The sequence below is a fragment of the Cucurbita pepo genome, chromosome LG16 (assembly GCF_002806865.2).
Source record: "Cucurbita pepo subsp. pepo cultivar mu-cu-16 chromosome LG16, ASM280686v2, whole genome shotgun sequence".
In the NCBI taxonomy this organism is placed as follows: domain Eukaryota; kingdom Viridiplantae; phylum Streptophyta; class Magnoliopsida; order Cucurbitales; family Cucurbitaceae; genus Cucurbita; species Cucurbita pepo.
In genome coordinates, this window is record NC_036653.1 from 8608524 (window position 1) to 8628433 (window position 19910).

The 19910-nt window shown below is 36.7% G+C and overlaps 3 protein-coding genes across 4 annotated transcripts in view; 1 reads left to right on the plus strand and 2 right to left on the minus strand.

The window, feature by feature from the left end:
- Positions 1-248: 248 nt before the first annotated feature.
- On the minus strand, positions 249-6186 carry LOC111777210 (cyclin-dependent kinase C-2-like). 2 transcript variants are annotated; one of them, XM_023656692.1, is made up of 13 exons: positions 5858-6186; positions 5568-5708; positions 4616-4697; positions 4246-4336; positions 4108-4137; positions 3833-3942; positions 3672-3744; positions 3459-3579; positions 3159-3276; positions 1860-1999; positions 1706-1763; positions 1112-1182; positions 249-1030 (listed from the first exon to the last, which is right to left on the minus strand). In XM_023656692.1, exons 2-13 carry the CDS (start codon positions 5675-5677, stop codon positions 490-492), a joined length of 1545 nt encoding a protein of 514 aa, XP_023512460.1. In that variant the 5' UTR covers positions 5678-5708; positions 5858-6186; the 3' UTR covers positions 249-489. The 2 variants fall into 2 exon arrangements, with proteins under 2 accessions (XP_023512460.1, XP_023512459.1); XM_023656691.1 differs by having other exon boundaries at positions 5568-5717; positions 5858-6185.
- A 2578-nt stretch (positions 6187-8764) lies between these two features.
- LOC111777209 (nitrate regulatory gene2 protein) lies at positions 8765-16187 on the plus strand. The gene is made up of 6 exons (XM_023656690.1): positions 8765-9051; positions 10467-11637; positions 12004-12075; positions 14286-14500; positions 14638-14861; positions 15070-16187. Exons 2-6 carry the CDS (start codon positions 10527-10529, stop codon positions 15782-15784), a joined length of 2337 nt encoding a protein of 778 aa, XP_023512458.1. The 5' UTR covers positions 8765-9051; positions 10467-10526; the 3' UTR covers positions 15785-16187.
- A 1520-nt stretch (positions 16188-17707) lies between these two features.
- LOC111777208 (protein argonaute 4-like) overlaps positions 17708-19910 on the minus strand; it is a 7854-nt gene continuing 5651 nt past the window's right edge. The window contains exons 17-23 of the mRNA XM_023656689.1: positions 19351-19416; positions 19067-19130; positions 18862-18973; positions 18710-18783; positions 18502-18596; positions 18373-18404; positions 17708-18229 (exon numbers count right to left, since the gene is read on the minus strand). Of these exons, the coding sequence (XP_023512457.1) occupies positions 18054-18229; positions 18373-18404; positions 18502-18596; positions 18710-18783; positions 18862-18973; positions 19067-19130; positions 19351-19416 (619 nt within the window). The 3' untranslated portion in view covers positions 17708-18053. The remainder of the gene's footprint in view (positions 18230-18372; positions 18405-18501; positions 18597-18709; positions 18784-18861; positions 18974-19066; positions 19131-19350; positions 19417-19910) is intronic.

Here is a 19910-nt window from a genome sequence, read left to right on the forward strand (position 1 = left end):
GGACACTCCCAAAAACATATGGGGTTGGAGTTCGAGATATACAGAACAGTTCATTAGGCGGGAAGGAAAGTTTTGAGGAAATTTGCAGCTGGAACTTAGCACATTTTACCTTCTACGGTTCCTCAATGCTTCCTCCTGATCGCCTCCTATAACAAGCTGCCAAAACATTGGACATCTCATTTCCGGAGAGTTTAGGAACAAGCAATATTTTGCAAACTATTTGCTTGTACTACCTGTTAGCTCAGTACTAAATTAATTTCATATCTCATTTGCAATCAAATATCGCAAGGAAAAATCAAAGAAAAAGCTGATCCGCTCGCATACATTAATTTTACGAAACAGCCATTCGAGCTCACAAGCATCCAAGGCTTTTCTCTAACCATTTGTATGACTAATTATATGAAGAGGATAGAGGATGGAAAAAAACTTGAGCATGTTTGATCAAATTACGTACTTCTGAAGACACAAAATGCAGTTGCAATCATATCGTTACTGTTGCCACCCGTATTGTTGGTTCCGGTTTCCACCCATCACATTGGAGCCACGGCCAGTGCCAGAACTACCAGGATATGGACCATTCTGTGGGTAATTTGGAGCTCCCATGCCATAACTACTGCCACCTCCAGCTCCACCTCGAGGACCAGCACCTGACATGTTACCGGACCCATAGGGTGCAGCGCCTCGTCCTTGACCATATTGATTGTTACCATAACCACCTTGACCACCACGACTTGAATGGTTGTATCCAGAAGGGGGATTTCCACCAGGATACCTACCAGGACCTGGGGGTCCACGAGGCTTTCCAAAATGATGGCTAGGTCCTGCAGCAACTGGTGGTTGAGACCCGTGAATTGGTTGGTTGGGTACCGGTCGCATGTGTGCATGTGCTTGCCCAGACTGCTGAATAGGTGGAAGGCGTGCATGCTGTGGGTGTTGCAACTTCTGTCGCTTTGCATTTTCTTCATGTTGTCGTTGCTGTTGCCGCTTCTTCTTTGTCTGGAACTCGTGTGATGATTCATACTTTGGCAAACTGGATATGAAGAAAACATTTAGATATGCATTGAAGATCAAATGGAAATGATGAGGCGTCAAAAAAAAAATACACACTTACCTCTTGGGGTCACAGGGTAATGGATCCGTCCAAAAGTACTCCGCATCCAGGGCATCCTTGGCAGATATCCTCTATATTTATTGTGAGAAAAGGTATAAGAGTCGAATGCAGATAAAGAAATCCAGAACCTGGATCAACTAATAATAGATACGAGGGGTATAGTATATTGAGTAGAGCATTTTGCAGTCTCTGGATCCCCTACCCCAAATATATATTTACATCCCTATGAAAGATCCTAATCACTCACGTTTCTATCTTATTTTGCATTCAGTCTAAAAATGCATATTCCTACCCACGGGTTACGGGATTATTAAAATACATACCACCGTTTCTTTCTCAGAGATCAGCACCGCAATAAAACTAAACTTCTTTTTAGTAATTTTTTCTCATAACCAAGGGGCCTAATAGCCCGGTGCAAGCATTAGTTCCACCCATGCATGCAACCATCGGGGACGGTGCAAGACATCATGCTAAATTGTAAGAGCATGAGCATGTTTGGGATTCATGATTTGCCCCAAAATTATATTGAGCTGGAAGTGGTCAATATCTAGACAAAAAAAGATCGAAAAGGAAAAGGATAGACCAAAGTGATACCTGAGAAGGATCGAGAGTAATCATCTTCTCTAACAGTTCTAAAGCATGACGATCAAAGCTACAAACAACAAAATTATCAAAGGCATAAATGAGAATATAGGTTGATGATATGAATTACAATGCACTAAAAAAGTAAGGCACCAGCTGAACTTACTGCCTGAAAACTTCTCTAATACGTCTCTTCATTGGTCTTGTGGGCTTAAAATTGTTGTACCAAGGGATTTTAGAAACCCCGGGCCAATTGACTTCATCTGGAGCACCACATAGCTCAAAGATCTTATTTAATTGCTCCGGCTACAATAATTAACAAAAAGGCTTAAGGACGCCTGTTTTAACAAACTCATAGAACTCGACAATTCAAGGCTTTTTAACTTTTAAAGCTCGAGGTGCAAAAAAGAGTGAGGGCCCTTTTCAAAGAGGCACTACATATATATATATATATGTAAAGAATTACATCATACATAAATCTAATGCAGATGTGAATATACATAAAAAAAAAACATTCACGATATTCAAGTGAAACTTGTAGGTAAACAAGGTTCAAATTTGACAGAAAGTTTGGGGGAGACGAAGAATGATTGAGAACTAGCAAGAAGCATATTTGTCATTCAAAATGCATAAATCCTATTTTGAGAAGTGGCAAAGACCTTAAATAAAGTCGTTTCACAAAAAAATTCGGCAGACAATAACCAAGTTTACTCTGTTCCAAGAAAACTGCATTGGTAATTACACTACATCATAAACTTATGGCCATAAAAGGTTTCAAACCATTTATAACCTCGAGAGTCAGGTGATTCCAAAAACATACATTTAATATGCCACACATAACAGACCGACATAAAATCAAGAAATAAACTACTTTTGACTACAATAAAAAATAGAAGGCCCCAAGTAATTAATTATATTTGATAATTTATAGGTATCTGCAATTTGATTAACAGTCACTTGAAGGTAACTGCACCAGTAAAAATGACCTCATAATTATTTCATTAGTTCAGCAATTGTGGAGTAAGGTTTAAACTATTGGCCTTTTAGAGTGGTAAAAAGTATCTTATTCATTAAGTTATACTCAGATCCACAAGTAGCTTAAAAAATAAACATTCAGGAGTACCATCATGAGGAAATGACAAATTTATTACGAAATTACAACTCATGCATATGATGTGGACACCACATATAATAATGAAAACATAGGACAACAAATGTATCAGAATTTAAAGAACAAACTAAAATAGATCGCAAATCTAGTCAACTGAAATTTACTTTTGCCCAAACAGAATGAAAATGAACAGTTCGAGACAAGAGATTAGTACAATATGACCGTTTGAACTTGGTGTGAATATAATACAGTTATTCATTTACTTAAACCATAAAAAAAAAGAAAAAAAAAAAAAAAAAAAAAAAAAAAAAAAAANTCTTTTCAAGCATACAAATTGCATAGAAAAGCCCCTACCTCATCCTTCCCAGGGAATATTGGCTTCCCATGCAGAAGCTCTGCAAATATACAACCAACAGACCACATATCTACAGCTGGACCATATTTGGTCGACCCAAGGAGCAATTCAGGAGGTCTGTAAATTAATGATAATCAAAAGTATGTGCAACCAACAACCTTTCAGTTCAAGGCCACAATTCTAATAATTGAAAGAAGAGTTATGTGCATATGAAAAATACAGAGAAATGTAGATGATATGACAAGAACAAGTTTCTGCAAGTTAAATTCGAACTTTTCATGATCAGCAGAGCTATCTACCTGTACCATAAGGTAATGACACGATTTGTTAGATTTGCATTGTGATCGTTAGAAAATGAACGGGCAAGCCCAAAATCTGCAAGCTTCAAATTTCCTTCATTGTCAATAAGCAGATTTGAGCCTGCAGCAAAAACATGAAATCAATTAGCTAGACAGCAAAAAAAAAAAGAATAAGAAAGAAGGGAAATCAATAAATAGTGACTTTTAAGTTACCTTTTATATCTCTATGCAGTACTTGATTTACATGACAATAGTGAAGCCCGGTGAGAAGCTGCCTCATGTAACACTGTCCAAAAAAACACACCCACCATGATTCACATATGCCAAAATAGCTATTGATCACAAAAAAGGACATGCATCTTTTTGGTTAGTACCTTGATTTGGGGAACTGAAAATCTCATCCCCGGACGATCAGCAAGACCTGTCAAATCATGATCCATGTACTCGAAAACCATGTAGATACCACCTTTGTACTTGTTACCATCTGCAGATCCAGATAAGCTATAGAATAAGATGAACTCATTCCATGCATTTTATGCTACAATTTAAAAGGGAAAGGTTGCACTGATGCAACTAAATTCTACTAAAATGAAAATGACAGTTGTATGGTATTGAAGCCTAATGCTGCAAATGAAGATAGAGAACATGCCTGGCTTCCCTTGTTCATCCTTCTCAGGACCTGGAAAAACACACCAAAACTTATAAAATTGTACAAAATGAGGCAAAAAAAACCCCACAAATCATGTAGTGTAAGTCATAACAAAGCAGGTGACATGTTAAATGATACCTGGAGATGTCACAATTTCTTTCAACTTGATTACATTTTCATGATGGAGTTTCTTCAGAATTTTGATTTCTCGAATGGCAGTAATAGGGAACTACACGGACAAATGAACTGAACGTTACAAAACTGAACAAGCTTCAAGCTTAAATACAAGTTCAACACTAACAGAATATTTCCATGGCTGGTACAATTATGTCGTAACAGGCATTGTATGGCTTCAGCTTAAACAGAGTGATCACACAAATTTTTAGAATTTTAAGTCTACAATAACCAGCACTAGCAACTTAAGTATTCTTGTAAAAGGGCAAGGTTAACAACAATGCTTACAAACAAATATGAGATGGTAAAATGATAAAGTGAATAGGAAGCATACCCCCTCCCTCTCATTATCCATCCGTATTTTTTTCAGCGCAACAATTTCACCTGTTTTTAATTCTCTGGCCATGTAAACTTGACTGCAAGCACAAAAGCATGGTAGCACAAATTACTCCATACATTATGAGCAACTAAATTGACATTTAACTATCAACTAGAAATAAACGAACATCAAATTTGAGCAGAAAAGTAATTAAAATATTCAAATAATGTGAGGGGAAGTTTTCATATTACCAATACTGTAGTCTGAAGCATGCATACAAATCATATCAAAGTGAGGAACCCACCCATAGAGGAAATTTTTGCATGCCTATAACATGAGCTATGTCGAAAGTAATATGGACGAGAATGTAGTTGGGAAGCTAGAAGGAGCATCGTTACCCTTAAGTCCATGTGATATCGGTTCGTTGATGGAAAAAAAAAAAAAAACTTTTTTTAAGAAGGCCCATTATCTATCTACCTGTCTGTCTTAACATTGTATGATTTTCAATATAAGAAATATAGGTTAATAGAGACACCAGAATGTGTAAACAGAAAGATATTAAAGTATCAGTTCAAATCTGTCACAACATCTTTCCCAACAGGCATTCTTCTCATCTTCTTCGACCAGAAGCATTAATTCAATGAAAATGCAATTCAAAAATATACCCACGCGTGGGAAGCAGACAATTTGACATGAGATACACAAAAGAAAAAAGTTACAAGCTTGAGTTCCGTTGTTTTCATTTCATAACTCGAATTCTGGTACACATGAACTACCGATAAATTCCCATCCACGAAAAGCATAGATGAATATATCAGTAAATAAATATAAAAAATAAGAAAATAAAAATAAAGAAACGATTATTGAAATTAACCGCGAAGAAAGATTTTCAAATCCCAACAAATGATAACTAACACAGCGGATTAGCAAAATAAGGCGGAGAAGGGTATAGGCACAAATAGCAGACCCATAAGTGCCTTCACCAATCTGCTCCAGTTTTTCAAAGCAATCGACACTTCTAGATCCCCACGAAGGGGGCTCGTTAACGTTGAGCTGCCCTGGGGCTGTTACAGCCATAGTCTTCCCTTGAACGCGTACTCTCCTTTCCCTGAAAACCCTATTTCCGGATCAAATAATCAGCCATCCGAATGTAGACATTAAGCGTAGAAAAGAAGCGATAACGCAAATATTTCCAGCTTAAAATGTAGAGCGAGAAGATGAAACCAAAATTTATGAAGAAAAGAAAGTGGGTATGACCTGAATTGGGAATTGGGGTTAGGAGTGAAGGGAGCCGCCGGAGAGCTGCAGATTAAAGACGGGATTGAGCAGTTCCGTACGCACCAGATTTCAAAGCATACGTATGAGTGAGGAGAGTGGAGCCCTGTGACAACCTTGGCACCAAAGATTCACCCTCTGTTTGGAAGCCTCAGAGTGGCGGCGTGAGGTTGCAGCAGAGGGGGATTGGAAGCGGAGAAAAGAAAATGGCGGCAAGGAGGGAGATGGGAAACAAGAAAGAAGTCAGAGCGGCTGCAGCAAATATCAGAAAAAGGAGATATCGGAGAAAAATAAAATGCGAAGAGGGAGGGTTTTATTATTATTATTATTATTATTATTATTATTATTATTATTATNGCCTTGGCACCAAAGATTCACCCTCTGTTTGGAAGCCTCAGAGTGGCGGCGTGAGGTTGCAGCAGAGGGGGATTAGAAGCGGAGAAAAGAAAATGGCGGCAAGGAGGGAGATGGGAAACAAGAAAGAAGTCAGAGCGGCTGCAGCAAATATCAGAAAAAGGAGATATCGGAGAAAAATAAAATGCGAAGAGGGAGGGTTTTATTATTATTATTATTATTATTATTATTATTATTATTATTATTATTATTATTTAAGTGTTCTATCAAGAGTTCCCTTATTCTTTAAAAAAATTAAGGTATTACCCTTTTAACTTTATTAAAATTTAAAACTAGTTTAAAAAATATTCATATAAATTCTTTTAAATTTGGGATATAAATTAGGATTTTTGAGTACTGTAAAATTAAAACTTGAAACAAATATTTTAACAAAAATAAATAAAAAATGGAAAATTAAATATGGATGTAATTTATCAAACTCTTGGCTCATTATTTCCCGCGCTCAACTGACAGAGTGGTTCATCAGTTTAGGGATTTGGGAAGTCTCTCTTAGAATTCTGAGAGAGCAATGAGGGCAGAGGTGCTTTAGAAATTTGAGGGTTCTGTTAACCGCATAAGGGATTGGTGGCTTTTTGTTGAATTATTTACTTTTGTTTTGTTGTCGCTGTAGTATTCGTTAACAACAAAAGGAATTGGTATCTCAGGTTGAGAAGCAATTGCACAATATCCAGGTGGAATACCCAACCAACATTGCGCCTCTTCATCTGCAGTTCAAAAATCAGGTTTGTGTTTGATCAATACTACCTTTTAGAATTGCCCGTTCTACTGAAGTGTGATGCCACCATTGTTGTGAGTCCATTCTTGTCAAAGTCGGCTCCATATTTGACTGAACTTGCCTTCTCTGCTCTTTTGCCTTGTAAGTAACACTAGTTTCTGTCACCAAGTGCTATAAGCCTACTGTCGACCACAACATTCTTCACGTTTGTCATGCTTCTTGGTGGAAATAACTCCTTGGGATGACTTTATGTGAGTGCCATCCTTCTTGCATTTGGGTTCTGAGAATGGAGTTTCTAGTGTAAGAAGGATGAGTGGCAGTAGGTGCTTGGAATGAGGTGCTGTTATTTTCATCTAGTTTCATGGACCCTACTCTAAGTTTCTTTTTGATGTCCCGTGTCAAAATTGGCACCTAAATTCTTCTTATACACACATCTGGAATGTATAGTGCATTACACAGTGTAAGCCAGAAGTAAAAGTTCTTCTTACCTCTCATGGACTGTAGCACTAGCAGTAGTTCTCCGTTCTTGTCCTCCATACCTAGAAGAAACGAAACTTGTAGACAAATTTTCATACTATCTCCATTCATTACTTGCCATAACAGTAGTATCACATTAGTATTTAAGAATGATGTGGGGTCCTTGAAATAAATTATGGTAAAAAAAAAATATCGACCAAAGTTGTCATCAAATAGAATAGAAGATATTTTGCGTAATTACAATCAGATGCTTCTAAACTAAGATGTCTAAATGGTGAAATCAAATTACATCCCTGTGGACAAGTCAAAATAACAGTGACATGAAAGGAAATCATTATGCTTAAAGAAGTCATAATTGGTAATGAAGCTTTAGATGGTGGGAAAGTGTAAGAGAAGGAAAACAAGAACATGGCTGCCTGTTTGTCTTTTTATATAATGCTGATTGCATTTGTTATTCTGAAGCTGATTCGCAATATGTGTCAGTTGAAGCTACAACTGCTAGGAATTTAGAGGAAAATTAGTGTATCTGTTTTCAAGTACTTTATTTTTAAAAAGTGTTCATTTTGTCCCTCCCTTTTATTTATATAGTTACCCCATTTCTTGAATAATGTACGTTTTCAAGATGACTTAAAAGGACAAAAATTAAAATATAAGGTATTTGGGACCCTCAAAGTGAAGGGATGGGTCCAGAAAAGGACGTAGCATGTGAGAGGATGCTTCGCTATCTTAAATCCCAAGGGCACATAATGGCCTTAGCTTTGAGATTCCGTGCTTTGCTGTCATTGTAAAGCCTCTGTTCTAAACCTTTTTCCTTTCTCTTTGAACAGAATCCAACCCAAAGTCCCCATTCAGCGAATATTGTATTCTCACTTTCACTTTCCATTATTTTATTCCTCTTTCTTCATCGAAAAGGCATTACCATTTTGTTATTTAATATCACTTCTCTTATTATAATTTAACTCAAAACAAAAAATCAAAACTCACCGACATGTCGTATTATTATCGTCTTCTTTTTTCTTTTCAATATATAGAAAAGCTTACCATTTTATCTTTCGATCGACAAATTTCGAAAACAGACAAGTTCAGATNACTCAAAACAATAAAATGAAAACTCACCGACATGTCGTATTATTATCGTCTTCTTTTTTCTTTTCAATATATAGAAAAGCTTACCATTTTATCTTTCGATCGACAAATTTCGAAAACAGACAAGTTCAGATGGGTCAGGTCATTAAATTAATTATAAAAAGTAGGTCAAGGATAAAATTAAAACAAAATGCGAGGGTCTTCCAGAAAATATTCCTACCTTTTTGCATGGACGCAAGTCGTGGTTTCTTCACATTCTTCATTCCTCTGTCCTCCTTGCCGTTTATGCGTCTAACCTTCGTCCTTTTCACTCCTCTCTCTCTCTCTCTCTCTGTAAAAACTAGAAACCCCATTTTTTGAAAGGCAATTCTATTTCTTCTACTTGTCTATCGCTTCTCTCTCTGAATGGGATGATTCTACCATGTGGGTCTTCTCCAAAGTCCCAGCTTTTCTTTGCTCCCGTTCATGGCTTTCGTGTCCTCGGGTATGCTCCCTACTGCTAATTCTTCTATTTTCTGTCTTTTATGCTCCTTTTTTTCTTTTGTTTCGCATTATTTGGAGTTCGTTTTAGATTTTTGGATCGGTTCTTGATTCTGTGTCATGATTTTCGATACCAGTGAGTGAGCTTTCGCATCATTTGAAGTTCGTTTTATCTATTTGCGTTTCCTTTCTATTTGAACTTGCAAATTGGTGGGGTGCCCAATATTCCCAGTCTTTGAGTTTGATATGCTTTTCTGTAGATTTTATTTGCTCCTATGGATTTTCATTGACTGGATTCAATGTTCTTACATACGGAGTTAAATCCATTGTGCTGAGGGAAAAAGTATATTTTTAGTTCTGGTGGCTCTCTCCTGAATCTTCATGGACAGTCATCTCTTCCCTTGATTTTCACCCTTTTAGGTCTCATATCTTCAGTTCGCTAGTGGCTCTCCTTTTCTGTTCAATTCTTTCTTTGCTCATCATGCTTTTCTATGCGACTTTCTGTCCGAATTCTCCTGGATTCTATTTGATTCTCACTCGAACTGCTTGCTGTCCATGTTCTGGATGTTAGAGCAGCTTTCGTAACATTTTAGTTGAGGGCGGCGAGTATGTTTTGCACTGTTTTCTCAACTCTACTAGTTATTTAGCTTGATTTCTTACTTTATGGAAGGGGTGAATGGTAAATGCTTTAAGAAGGAAGCTCTCCTCTAATTTCTTTTCCATCGTTGGTTCTCTCATTTGCGACCTCCACAGAACATCATCATATCTATCGATTTAAATACATCTTTTCAGATCCTCATGTTTGCCCCTCCCAATTCAGTTGTTCTGTTTCTCTCCCTTGCTGTTAAAAAAATCGATGTTGGCCAATAATGCGGTTTATGTCGCCTAAAATTTTCAGTCCAGAACTCTCATCTTAACCCATGATTTGTACATTGTACATTCTATTTTCCAGTGTTTTCTCGGGATGTTAGTTCTTTTGTACGCTTATCCCCATTACAAAATGTTAGCTGCTCACGCTTCCTTTTGGCATGTCCATTTCTTTCATAACTTCGAATCAGCTGACATTAGTGAAAGTATTTTGTTAGCTAAGAGAGCCTCCTTGATTCATTTATAAACACCTTGTTTTAAAATCAGTACTTGTCAAATATCAATATTAGAAATTTCAGGGGAGACTGAGGAGTGTAATTGAATTTAGATTTGGAATGTTCTAATTTCTTAGAAAAAAAAACTTTTTTATTTTACATTTTCTTGATCTGTTGATTTAATGGGGGTGAGTGCGAAGTTTGAGAATTTGGTTGCTAATCAGTTGGACATCTCAAGAAAATGATTTTAAGGAAAGAACATAGCATCTTTGTGCAGTTAGATTTTATTTGCTGCTTCATGGTTTCTTACCATATTATGCTTGATGTTAATTTTCAGGATGAGTATACTATCCAAGTTCTGTTCTAAGAGGGGTATCCAGCAGTAAGGTCTTCAGATATGGGAGCCTCGAGTTCTAAAGTAGAGGAAGATAAGGCCCTGCGACTATGTCGTGAAAGGAAAAAGCTTGTTAAGCAAGCCCTTCATGGAAGATGCACACTTGCGACAGCCCATGCTGAATACATTCAGTCATTAAGATGTACTGGGACTGCTCTCAAGATATTCGTACAACCTGAAGGTCCAGTAGAATCTCCCTTATACCATTCCACTAATGCAACTCCTGAGCCCCTTGCCTTTACTGAGAAATCAGTATCCCAACTCTCATTTTCCTCTCCATCCTTCTCACAACGTGTGAATACTGTCAGCAATCTTTCTCCGTCACCTTCTCCTCCTACATCAAGTCAGTTTCAGGAAAATCATATGCAATTCAGGGGTAGTATTTCTCACAAGGTTGAAGAAAAATTGCCCTCACCCGTAATTGGAACTATAACTTCATCAGACATTCCACCAAGTGCCACACGTCAAACCTTTGAAAGACCTCAAGCACTATCTTTTGAAGGCTCTTCTGCACCTCAGGAAGGAGCTTGGGATTACTTTTTTTCTTCAGATAATCATGAATTTTCTTTTCAAGATGGGAGTGGTGTGAATAATGGAGAGTTTGAATTTGAGAATGCTGGTGGCTTAAAATACTTTAAGGAAGCGGATGGAAATTTTGAAAATGGAGATGGAGAAGAGAAGGGTTCGTTACATGGAGAGGAGGAATCTCAAAACTCGGAGGATGAGTTTGATGAACCTGCTTCAGAAACTCTGGTGCGCAGTTTTGAAAATTTTAACAGGGTACACAATGATGGGGCAGCAAATACCTCTCCTACTATGCATACTGTGAAAACTGTAGCTTCAGAGCCTGAGTTAGTGAATCAGGGGAAGAACCACTCTCCTGGTTTGTCACCTTTAAGAACCACGTCTTCAGTAGTTCCGTTTACATCTGTTGTTGGCAAAGCAACTGAAAAAGAAGATAGTATTGAGAATACAGCTGTTCCCAAGGACTTCTTTTCAAGTATGAAAGAAATTGAAATTCTCTTTATAAAAGCTTCTGAATCTGGTAAAGAAGTTCCAAGAATGCTTGAAGCAAATAAGTTGCACATACGTCCAATATTTCCTGGAAAAGAAAGTAATTTCTTACTCTTTCCCTCTCCCTCTCCCTTTGTGTGCACTCGCATTACACTCAATGCTTTTAGCTTAAGGTGAAGTTCTTATATTTGGTTGTAATGTCTTAATTGATAATGTGATGTACCCATACAAGAAAGGTATTGGGATTTACCTTAAGCCTAATGCGGTGATGTTGCTTCATGATTTGGTATGGTTCTTTCATTATTTCAAAGCTGCAGTTAAATTATTTGGAGCAATTGTGTACTGATCAGCTAGGCAGCTGATTTTTTAAATTGTAATTTTTTTAAAGGATCTAGATGTCTTAAAGGATTTTCTCGTGAATATCCTGTTGAAATATTTTAACTGGATTGGTTTTCCTCCGGTGCAGACCAATCATTATCATCGACATTGTTGAAGTCCTGCTTTTCATGTGGAGATGACCCAAGTGTTCTTCGGGAAGGTATAAGCACCTTTGTTGGTTTGATCTTCATACATTGTGAATTAAGTCCGTTTATCAAGTATCTAGTTCTTTGGTTGGTTTGGGAGGTCCAAACTCTCTTTATTAGTTAAGCTCATGAGGTGACATAACTTGTCAGTGTTTATTTGTTGAAATGCCTGAATACCCGATGTTGATGACTTCTAAATATTATTTCAAATGTCTATAACAGTCTGTAACTAAACTTGAATGACATCCATCCTAACTATGCTAGAAGTTACCTGTTTAAGTATGAAGTAAATTAAGATTAATGGAAGTACTCTACTTCCATGAAGTAAATTAAGATTAATGGAAGTACTCTACTTCCTTTCCTTGGTTTCGTACATTAATATGAAATGTTTTGGGGGTGTGAGACTCTTTTGCTGTAGATAAGTTGATTGTACTCACCAAACATAGGCTAAATTAATGCTCAATTCTCTGTATTAAACACTATACCAAATGACAAAGTTCAAAACCCTGACAACGGATGGAAAAACCAAGGAAGGAGGGCTAGAGTAAAAGCCACCTAACAGTTATTGGGAGGTCCAAGGAGCAGAATAGACATGCTGACAGTAAGCTACCCAAACTCAGAAACCAAGAAAAATGTCAACATATTATAATACAAATTCTCCCATTCCTAATTAGATGGGATGACACTGAAAGAAGACGAAAGATCAACCAACTATTTGGTAATTATCCGAGGAATATTACATCTAATGTAGGTTTTACCCACGCAACTACTATGTAAGGAAATGACACTTTTGAGCTTGGCACCAAATAGCCTTTTACCTCGCTAAAGCTGAAGATGGAGAGAGAAATCTTCCTCTTCTGTTCCCGCCTTTGTTTCTCTGTCAAATACCTCTTGGTCGATCGTCTTTAACCATAGCTATATTAATTTCATATTTGTTTATCTAGAAAGCATCTTTTGTTTTATGATGTAAGCTGCAAGTTTTGTGGCATTTTCAGGTTTATTGTAGAATTTCCTTAGTGCCTTGTGTTTATATTTGATATTTTTCTATTTGTTATGGAACCTACTCCTGCATCTCGCTCATCCAAAATGTAATTAGGGTTGCATTCTTGTTTCTTTCTTTGCAATTTTGTGGGGCATTTGATTTGAGAGGAACAATAGGATCTTTGGAGAGATTAAGAAAACAGGTGAGGAGGTTTGGGTGGTGGTTAGGTTTATGCCTCATTTGGGTTGGAGTTCAACTCCTTTTTGGACAGGCTTTTCTTCGTGTACCCTTGTATATATGTATTTTTTTTTCATTTCTCTCACTGAAAATGTGGTTTCTTAAAAAGGAAAAAAAGACACACACACACACGATACACTTACATATATACATGTGTATCTCATGTTATCTACATACATTACATACACATAATATATATCTGTGTGTGTGTGTGTGTGTATGTATGTTTGTCTGTCACTCAAGGTGATGGAGAGCTAAGCCAAAAAGGGGCTACTTTTATTACCTCTGAAATTTTGGGTACAAACGGGAGCTCTACCTTTATATTTATATATAGGTTCAGTTATAGGTGAAGGTTTAGGTTACAAATAAGTACCAAAAGTAAATGATCCTACTAACTAATCCTTAAAACCTAAACAAAATGAAACCAAGACATTTGCAGCTTTAAGTGAGAATTGAAATGCCTTGTCAATAGGACCTTTTTTATTTTTTATTTTTTCTTTTCCCACCTTTAATTGAACAAGGACAATTGTGCATCGTCATTTTCTCATTTTTCATCATTGTTATTTAGAGCATTATCGGTGACAGGAACGTTATGTTGATTTAGTGCTGAGTTATGTTTATTGGTTCTTACTATGCTTGTTGCTAAACATGATGGGTTGACAAGAACAACGAGCAGTCCTTTTGGCTTAAGTAGTTTTCTTGAATGAGCATATGAATATGTGATGCAATGAAAGCAGCGTTGTTTTTCAATGTTCTTCTGTGCCATTGACTTGTATATGTTGAATCAACTTGGGACATACAACTAATTTTCAAACATGCTGGTCTTGTTCCCACGAACTTCATTGAGATGCATATGTAACCCTGTTGAGATATTTTATGAGCCCACATTTCTATATTAATAAGCTGTGACTGGATGATAATTCTAGTCGATATCCAACCTGTTCTCGTGTAACTCTCCACTATGATATCTTCATTAATCAGTTGTCGTTCTTTGTGTTATCTTAGAGCCAGTTCAAACTGCAACGAAGTACTTAACTTGGCATAGGACGGCATCATCACACTCCTCTTCATCCAGAAATCCTTTGGGTGGAAACTCAAAAGAGGATGTTGAAGACCACTCTAGCAACTTATTTGAGAACTTCTGCATGAACTCAGGTAGTCATGCTTCAACCTTGGATAGGCTGTATGCATGGGAAAAAAAGCTCTATGATGAAGTCAAGGTACTGCGGAACTTTTAACCTGTATCATTGATTATCCTTTTAACCATTTCTACTATTTTGTGCATCTTTAGATTTCAGAAATGACTTGTCGTGTGAAGGTAAGTTCTTTAACATAGGTTCTGTTTTGTTAATTGCAGGCTAGTGAGATGGTCAGGAAAGAGTACGACCTGAAGTGTAAAGTGCTACGGCACTTAGAATCAAAGGAAGTGGGTCTACCAAAAGTTGATAAAACACGAGCTGTTATCAAGGATCTACATTCCAGAATCGGAGTGGGAGTTCATAGAATAGATTCTATATCAAAGAAGATTGAAGAATTACGGGACAAAGAGCTCCAACCACAACTTGACGAGTTGATTGAAGCGTGAGTTTTCTTTTTTGCTACCATCATGCTTGGTTGGTTTGGCACAAGTTCATTTTAGAATATGCACATTCTTTGTTTGCAACATGTAGATATTATATCTTTACATTTGGAGATAAGTAAGTTATCTTGATATGTTGGCATAGTATTTATCTTTAGGTCATAGTTTTGAGGATTCACCACTTTGCACTCTGTGTTTGGACTATGATAGGTTAAGTCGGATGTGGGAAGTGATGTTTGATTGCCACAAGCGTCAACTACAAGTCATCATAGCAGCGTCCTCCCATGGCAACATGGGAATCTCAATACAGTCTGAAACAAGGAGGCACAATACCATCTATCTTGAAACCGAACTCGCATCTCTATCATTAAGTTTCATGAAGTGGATTGCAGCGCAGAAGTTGTATCTGCAATTGATAGATGGGTGGCTTCGCACATGTGTGTCTCTACCTCAAAAATCAAAGGGAAAAAGAAGAACACAAGCTCCATCCATCAGAACTTATGGACCGCCCCCTATATACGTTACGTGCAGTGTCTGGTTGGAGAAGATTGACGATTTACCTATGAAGGAGGTCATAGATTCGATAAAGGACTTGGCAGCTGAAACCACCCGATTTTTGCCACGCCAAGAGAAAAACTTGGGGAAGGAGAAGGGGAAGGGGAAGGTTGCGAAAAATCTTTCAATCTTAACCTCCTTTAAGGGAGACAATGACAGTGAGTCATTGGGCAATAATTTGTTACAAGACGAAGCGTCAGAGAGGTTGATCTCTGGTTTTGATCATTTCAGGTCGAGGTTGGTTAAGTTTTTTGAAAACTTGAATAACTTTGCAGAGGCTTCTGTGAAAATGTATGCAGAACTTGGGAAGACCATCCAAGATTTCAAGAGTAGTTACGAACAGTGGAAATCCCAGAGACTAGAAAAGTAATCAGGAGTCCAAGTATGGACGAAGAATGCAAAGGTTTTAGAAGCGAGTCAGGAGGAGAAGGTCACAGGATTTGTATATGGAAAACATAATAAAAAAGGCTGTTCTTTTATTACTGAAACTGTAGCAGAAAATAAGGGAGGAGCTGGTATGCAATCAGCACACATACATATAAATAGAAAGATAAAGAATGATGTTGGAAGGTGTAACTACGAGTGTTTTACATTACACGTCAAAATGAGTCAATTTGCAGAGTTACATTAAGCATTGTATAGTTTTATTCCTCCATAAACACAAGGACACATCCTTCACAGGTTCATTCATATGAAAAGCTTATAGCACCATTCGTTCTTATTAAATTACTTTATTTATTGTATTCTATAGATCTATTGTATTTTATAGTGTATTTTATGGATTAGTGTTGCATTGTCAGTCAATATCTTCATTGTATAGACGATCAATACAATTCAAGCGGCTCAACAGATAAAGTACCAATTATCATCCTATAACTCGATAGTTTGATCTCCTATCTAGTAATTGTTGAACAAAAAAAGAACGTTGCGTTGAAATATTTTCTTCATTTTTTTGTCAAAATATGTGTGTTTAATTTGGTTCCTAAACTCTAGATAAGTTTAAATTTTAAATAATTTCTTATAAATTAGAAATTTTCAATTAATCTCTCAAGATCCTTTCTTTTCTTTACAATTGCTTAACTTGAATGAAAATATATCAATTTGAAATGAGTAGGTCACACTTGTTAATTGTATTGGATATTTCTGTTTTTTCTAGTAAACATTTAATATTTTTAGCTGAACTATAAAAAAAAAAAAAAAAAAAAAAAAAAAAAAAAAAAAAAAAAAAAAAAAAAAAAAAAAAAAAAAAAAAAAAAANACTAAGAAAGCAAATTAAGAAGAAAAAAAGAAAAGGAAAAAAAAGCGGGAAGTAAACAGGAAGAATTAAATGTTGAAAATGGGAAATAAAGGAAATGAAAACTAACCTGGATGGATAGTGTTTGTAACACAGTTTCACGCAACTCCTCCATCACTTTTGTCTTCACCGTTACCTTCGTTACTTTTGCCCTAATCTCCTTACTGAGTACACCTTCAGCTTCATTGGATCTCTTAGATCCACCTTCAATGCTTTCGCCGCACTGCTCCATAATCTAATGCCAGATCCTTTGAGCTTTGCTGCCATAACCGTCACGTTCCTTGCCGGCTGGTACAACGCGGTAATGCGCCTTCGCACAACATCACATCCAAGAAATAGACGGCGACGCTGCTGTTTCTCTCGTAGTAGATTCCGATCTTTTTGTTAGAATTTTCGGTTCGAACAGTGGCGTTGAATTTGGGAGAGATTGAGGTGTTCGGTTTTATTCCCTTGATGGATATGGCGATATCGGAGTGCCGAGGAGAGACAGGTTGGAGAATTGGTAAGAGACGCCGGAAGCAATGCCGGAGAGGACGAGTAGGAAAATGGAGCAGAGAAATAGATTGAAAATGTTTTATGTAGTTAATTTTTAAAAGAAAAAATGAATTCTTTTTTCCCTATTCATCGATTTTAAACCTTCAGAAATTTGAAGTGATATTGGTAATTCTTATCTCCTATCAAGAAAATGGCCTTCCAATATTAAATGACAAAATAAAACTTTTTAATTAAAACAATTATCTAATGCTTGAATTTTAATAATTAAACTTTTTATTTTAGATTTTTTTTTCTTTTATCCTTCTGTTCTTATTTTCTAGGAGTCAATGTAGCTCATTAATGAATAAAAAATTGTCCAAAAAGAATAATTAATGAAAATTAAATAATATACTATGAACCTTTGGAACTTGGGACTCACAAAAATGTAGCCATGATTTGAGGACCTCCATTGCAGCGCCAACCAAAACAGGGAAGAACATTTAACCTTTCGGGCACCAAATGTAGGGTAGATCAAACTAGAAATAAAACAAAATGTGATAGTCATGTCTGCCAAGGGAGGCAATTCAAAGTTCATGCAGCAAGGTGACCACTATACGATTATGCTGCTACATAATAAAACCAAAAGAGCCCCCTCCTCCCTCTCCTTGCTGGCTTTTATATACTTAACAAAAGGCAGGCAGGCCAGCAGAGCACAAAATCTAAAGAGTTCCCAAGTTTTTTTTTTTTTTTTTTTTTTCAAACACAGGTCAAATCACAACACTCAGAGACTTCTACTAAATAAATGGATGGGGAGCCTACCACCTCCATCTCCTGTGCAACAAAATTAGACACTAATTTACTACCCACCACTTTAACAAAAGAACATTGAGTTGCAAACTTTCTCCTGCAACCTGGGGAGTTGGGGAACAGGAACTGCCCCAGCACTTGTCAAACCACCATCACTTGAGGTCGTCTCCGATGCTTCTTCAAACTTGATAAACTGCCCAATCTGGGTGGCCGCCAAGTGTGCATAGCAAACTGGAGCAACTGCACCAATGATAAGAGAACACAATATTAAAGCCACAACCAACTTAGTTTCAGATGCAACAATTTGGTACGTTCAAGGACATCTTAAACATTTGTTGTAAAGACTCAAAAAAACAATAGTAGATGAACTCAAACTGTCTTACCTACAGAAATAGCAGTAGTACTTCTTTGGTATCTGTACAATAAAAATACACGATGATGACAAAGACCACATATTATGAACCCGTGTATGAAGAAGAATGTGACATTCATTTCCATTAAATAATACTTACACATAGGATAGAGAATGCACAAGTTCTTGCAGGTCATCTGCAGAAAAACCAATTTCATCTAACAGAACGTGATAGTGAGTTGGCCTTGTAGTACCCTTGCAGAGTATAAAGAGAGATGAAATTAGCAACCAAAATTTAAAAATAAAAAATAAAAAAAACAGCTATCAGTCGGACACGTTTGAGACAAAATCCCAAACACAGAACTCACAATCATTCCAGCATGCGCACAGAGATAGAAATCGTTGTTTCTTGGATGACAAATTTTGTTGTCAATAATAGTTCCTACACGAAAATGCAAATGAATATTTATTCAGAGGAAGACCGACCGCACAACACACAATAAAAGGTCAATAGGAATACCTGGAGGAACGTTGTCAGGAGATCCAGACTGAAAGAACTTGGTGTGATGATTTTTCTGTGCAACGATCACCACAAACTTCGGGGACCAATTTTCATCAAGGAACTTGCAAGCCTATAATATTTTAAATAATTAAGAATATCTAGAACTTCAAATTGAGGATCATGAAAGATATTAAGAATTATTTAATCAAGCTGCTCGTAGAACCTGTATGATCTGATCTAGTTCAACATTTAGAACTTGATTGAATTGAGATTCACTGACACCATCCCTACTCAAAAACAAGTATAAAAGCAACTTCAAAAGCATGCAAAATATAGAACGAAGCATTGAAAACAAAATAACAGTCTGATGTCTCAAACTTTAAAAGCCGAGTTAAAGCAATTTTGAAAAACCATGCAATACCACTGACTCGAGGATCCCAGAGGATCCCATTGAAACCGCAACCATCCTATTACTATATATACAATAGTATTAAGAGAAATACTTGCCTGAATATAATAATCTGGTCAGGCTTCCTTTTTCCTGAACTCGTATAGAAGTCGAGTAAAAGCTCCCTGAAATTCAAAAAAGGAAAGTGAACTTCTGAAGCCAGCAAACCACGTCCCATAGGAGTTAATAAAGCTATTTTCTATGCAGGAAGATGTTGGACATACAGTTATTACTAATTTATGAACTTTATATATCTGAGATAGTATTTGAAACATAGCCTCCAAACTTGAGAGTACTAGAGTCCTACCTGCCAAAATTGACAGTCCTTTAGTCCACCGTAGATCCTATTTTATGATGGTTGCAGGTGTTTTCGGCATGGACAATAGTCAAAAAGTAGTGTCTTTTGAACCAAGCATCAGAAATTGATCAAAAATAGAATAAGATTCAATTGCTCCAATTATATGCTTTGAATTCTTGCCAATATTTCAAAAACAAAAAGTAGCTTGATGCTTGGCCTAAAATTTTGTGAATAATTTTTTTTAATGCAATCAGTATAGTTATCAAATGGGATCAACATAGTACAGCCATCTTAAGCGTATCACCACTACAATACCCCCCC

Bases quoted from the DNA above. Each gene is read 5' to 3' on its own strand.
- LOC111777210 (XM_023656692.1), bottom strand. From the start codon at position 5,677: ATGGCTGTAACAGCCCCAGGGCAGCTCAACGTTAACGAGCCCCCTTCG. The intron at 3,745-3,832 runs GTACTAACCAAA...TTTTTTGGACAG, and splicing joins TTTCAGTTCCCCAAATCAAG to TGTTACATGAGGCAGCTTCT. The intron at 1,183-1,705 runs GTATCACTTTGG...CAATAAATATAG, and splicing joins TTACTCTCGATCCTTCTCAG to AGGATATCTGCCAAGGATGC.
- LOC111777209 (XM_023656690.1), top strand. From the start codon at position 10,527: ATGGGAGCCTCGAGTTCTAAAGTAGAGGAAGATAAGGCCCTGCGACTA. The intron at 12,076-14,285 runs GTATAAGCACCT...GTGTTATCTTAG, and splicing joins CCCAAGTGTTCTTCGGGAAG to AGCCAGTTCAAACTGCAACG. The intron at 14,501-14,637 runs GTACTGCGGAAC...TGTTAATTGCAG, and splicing joins AGCTCTATGATGAAGTCAAG to GCTAGTGAGATGGTCAGGAA.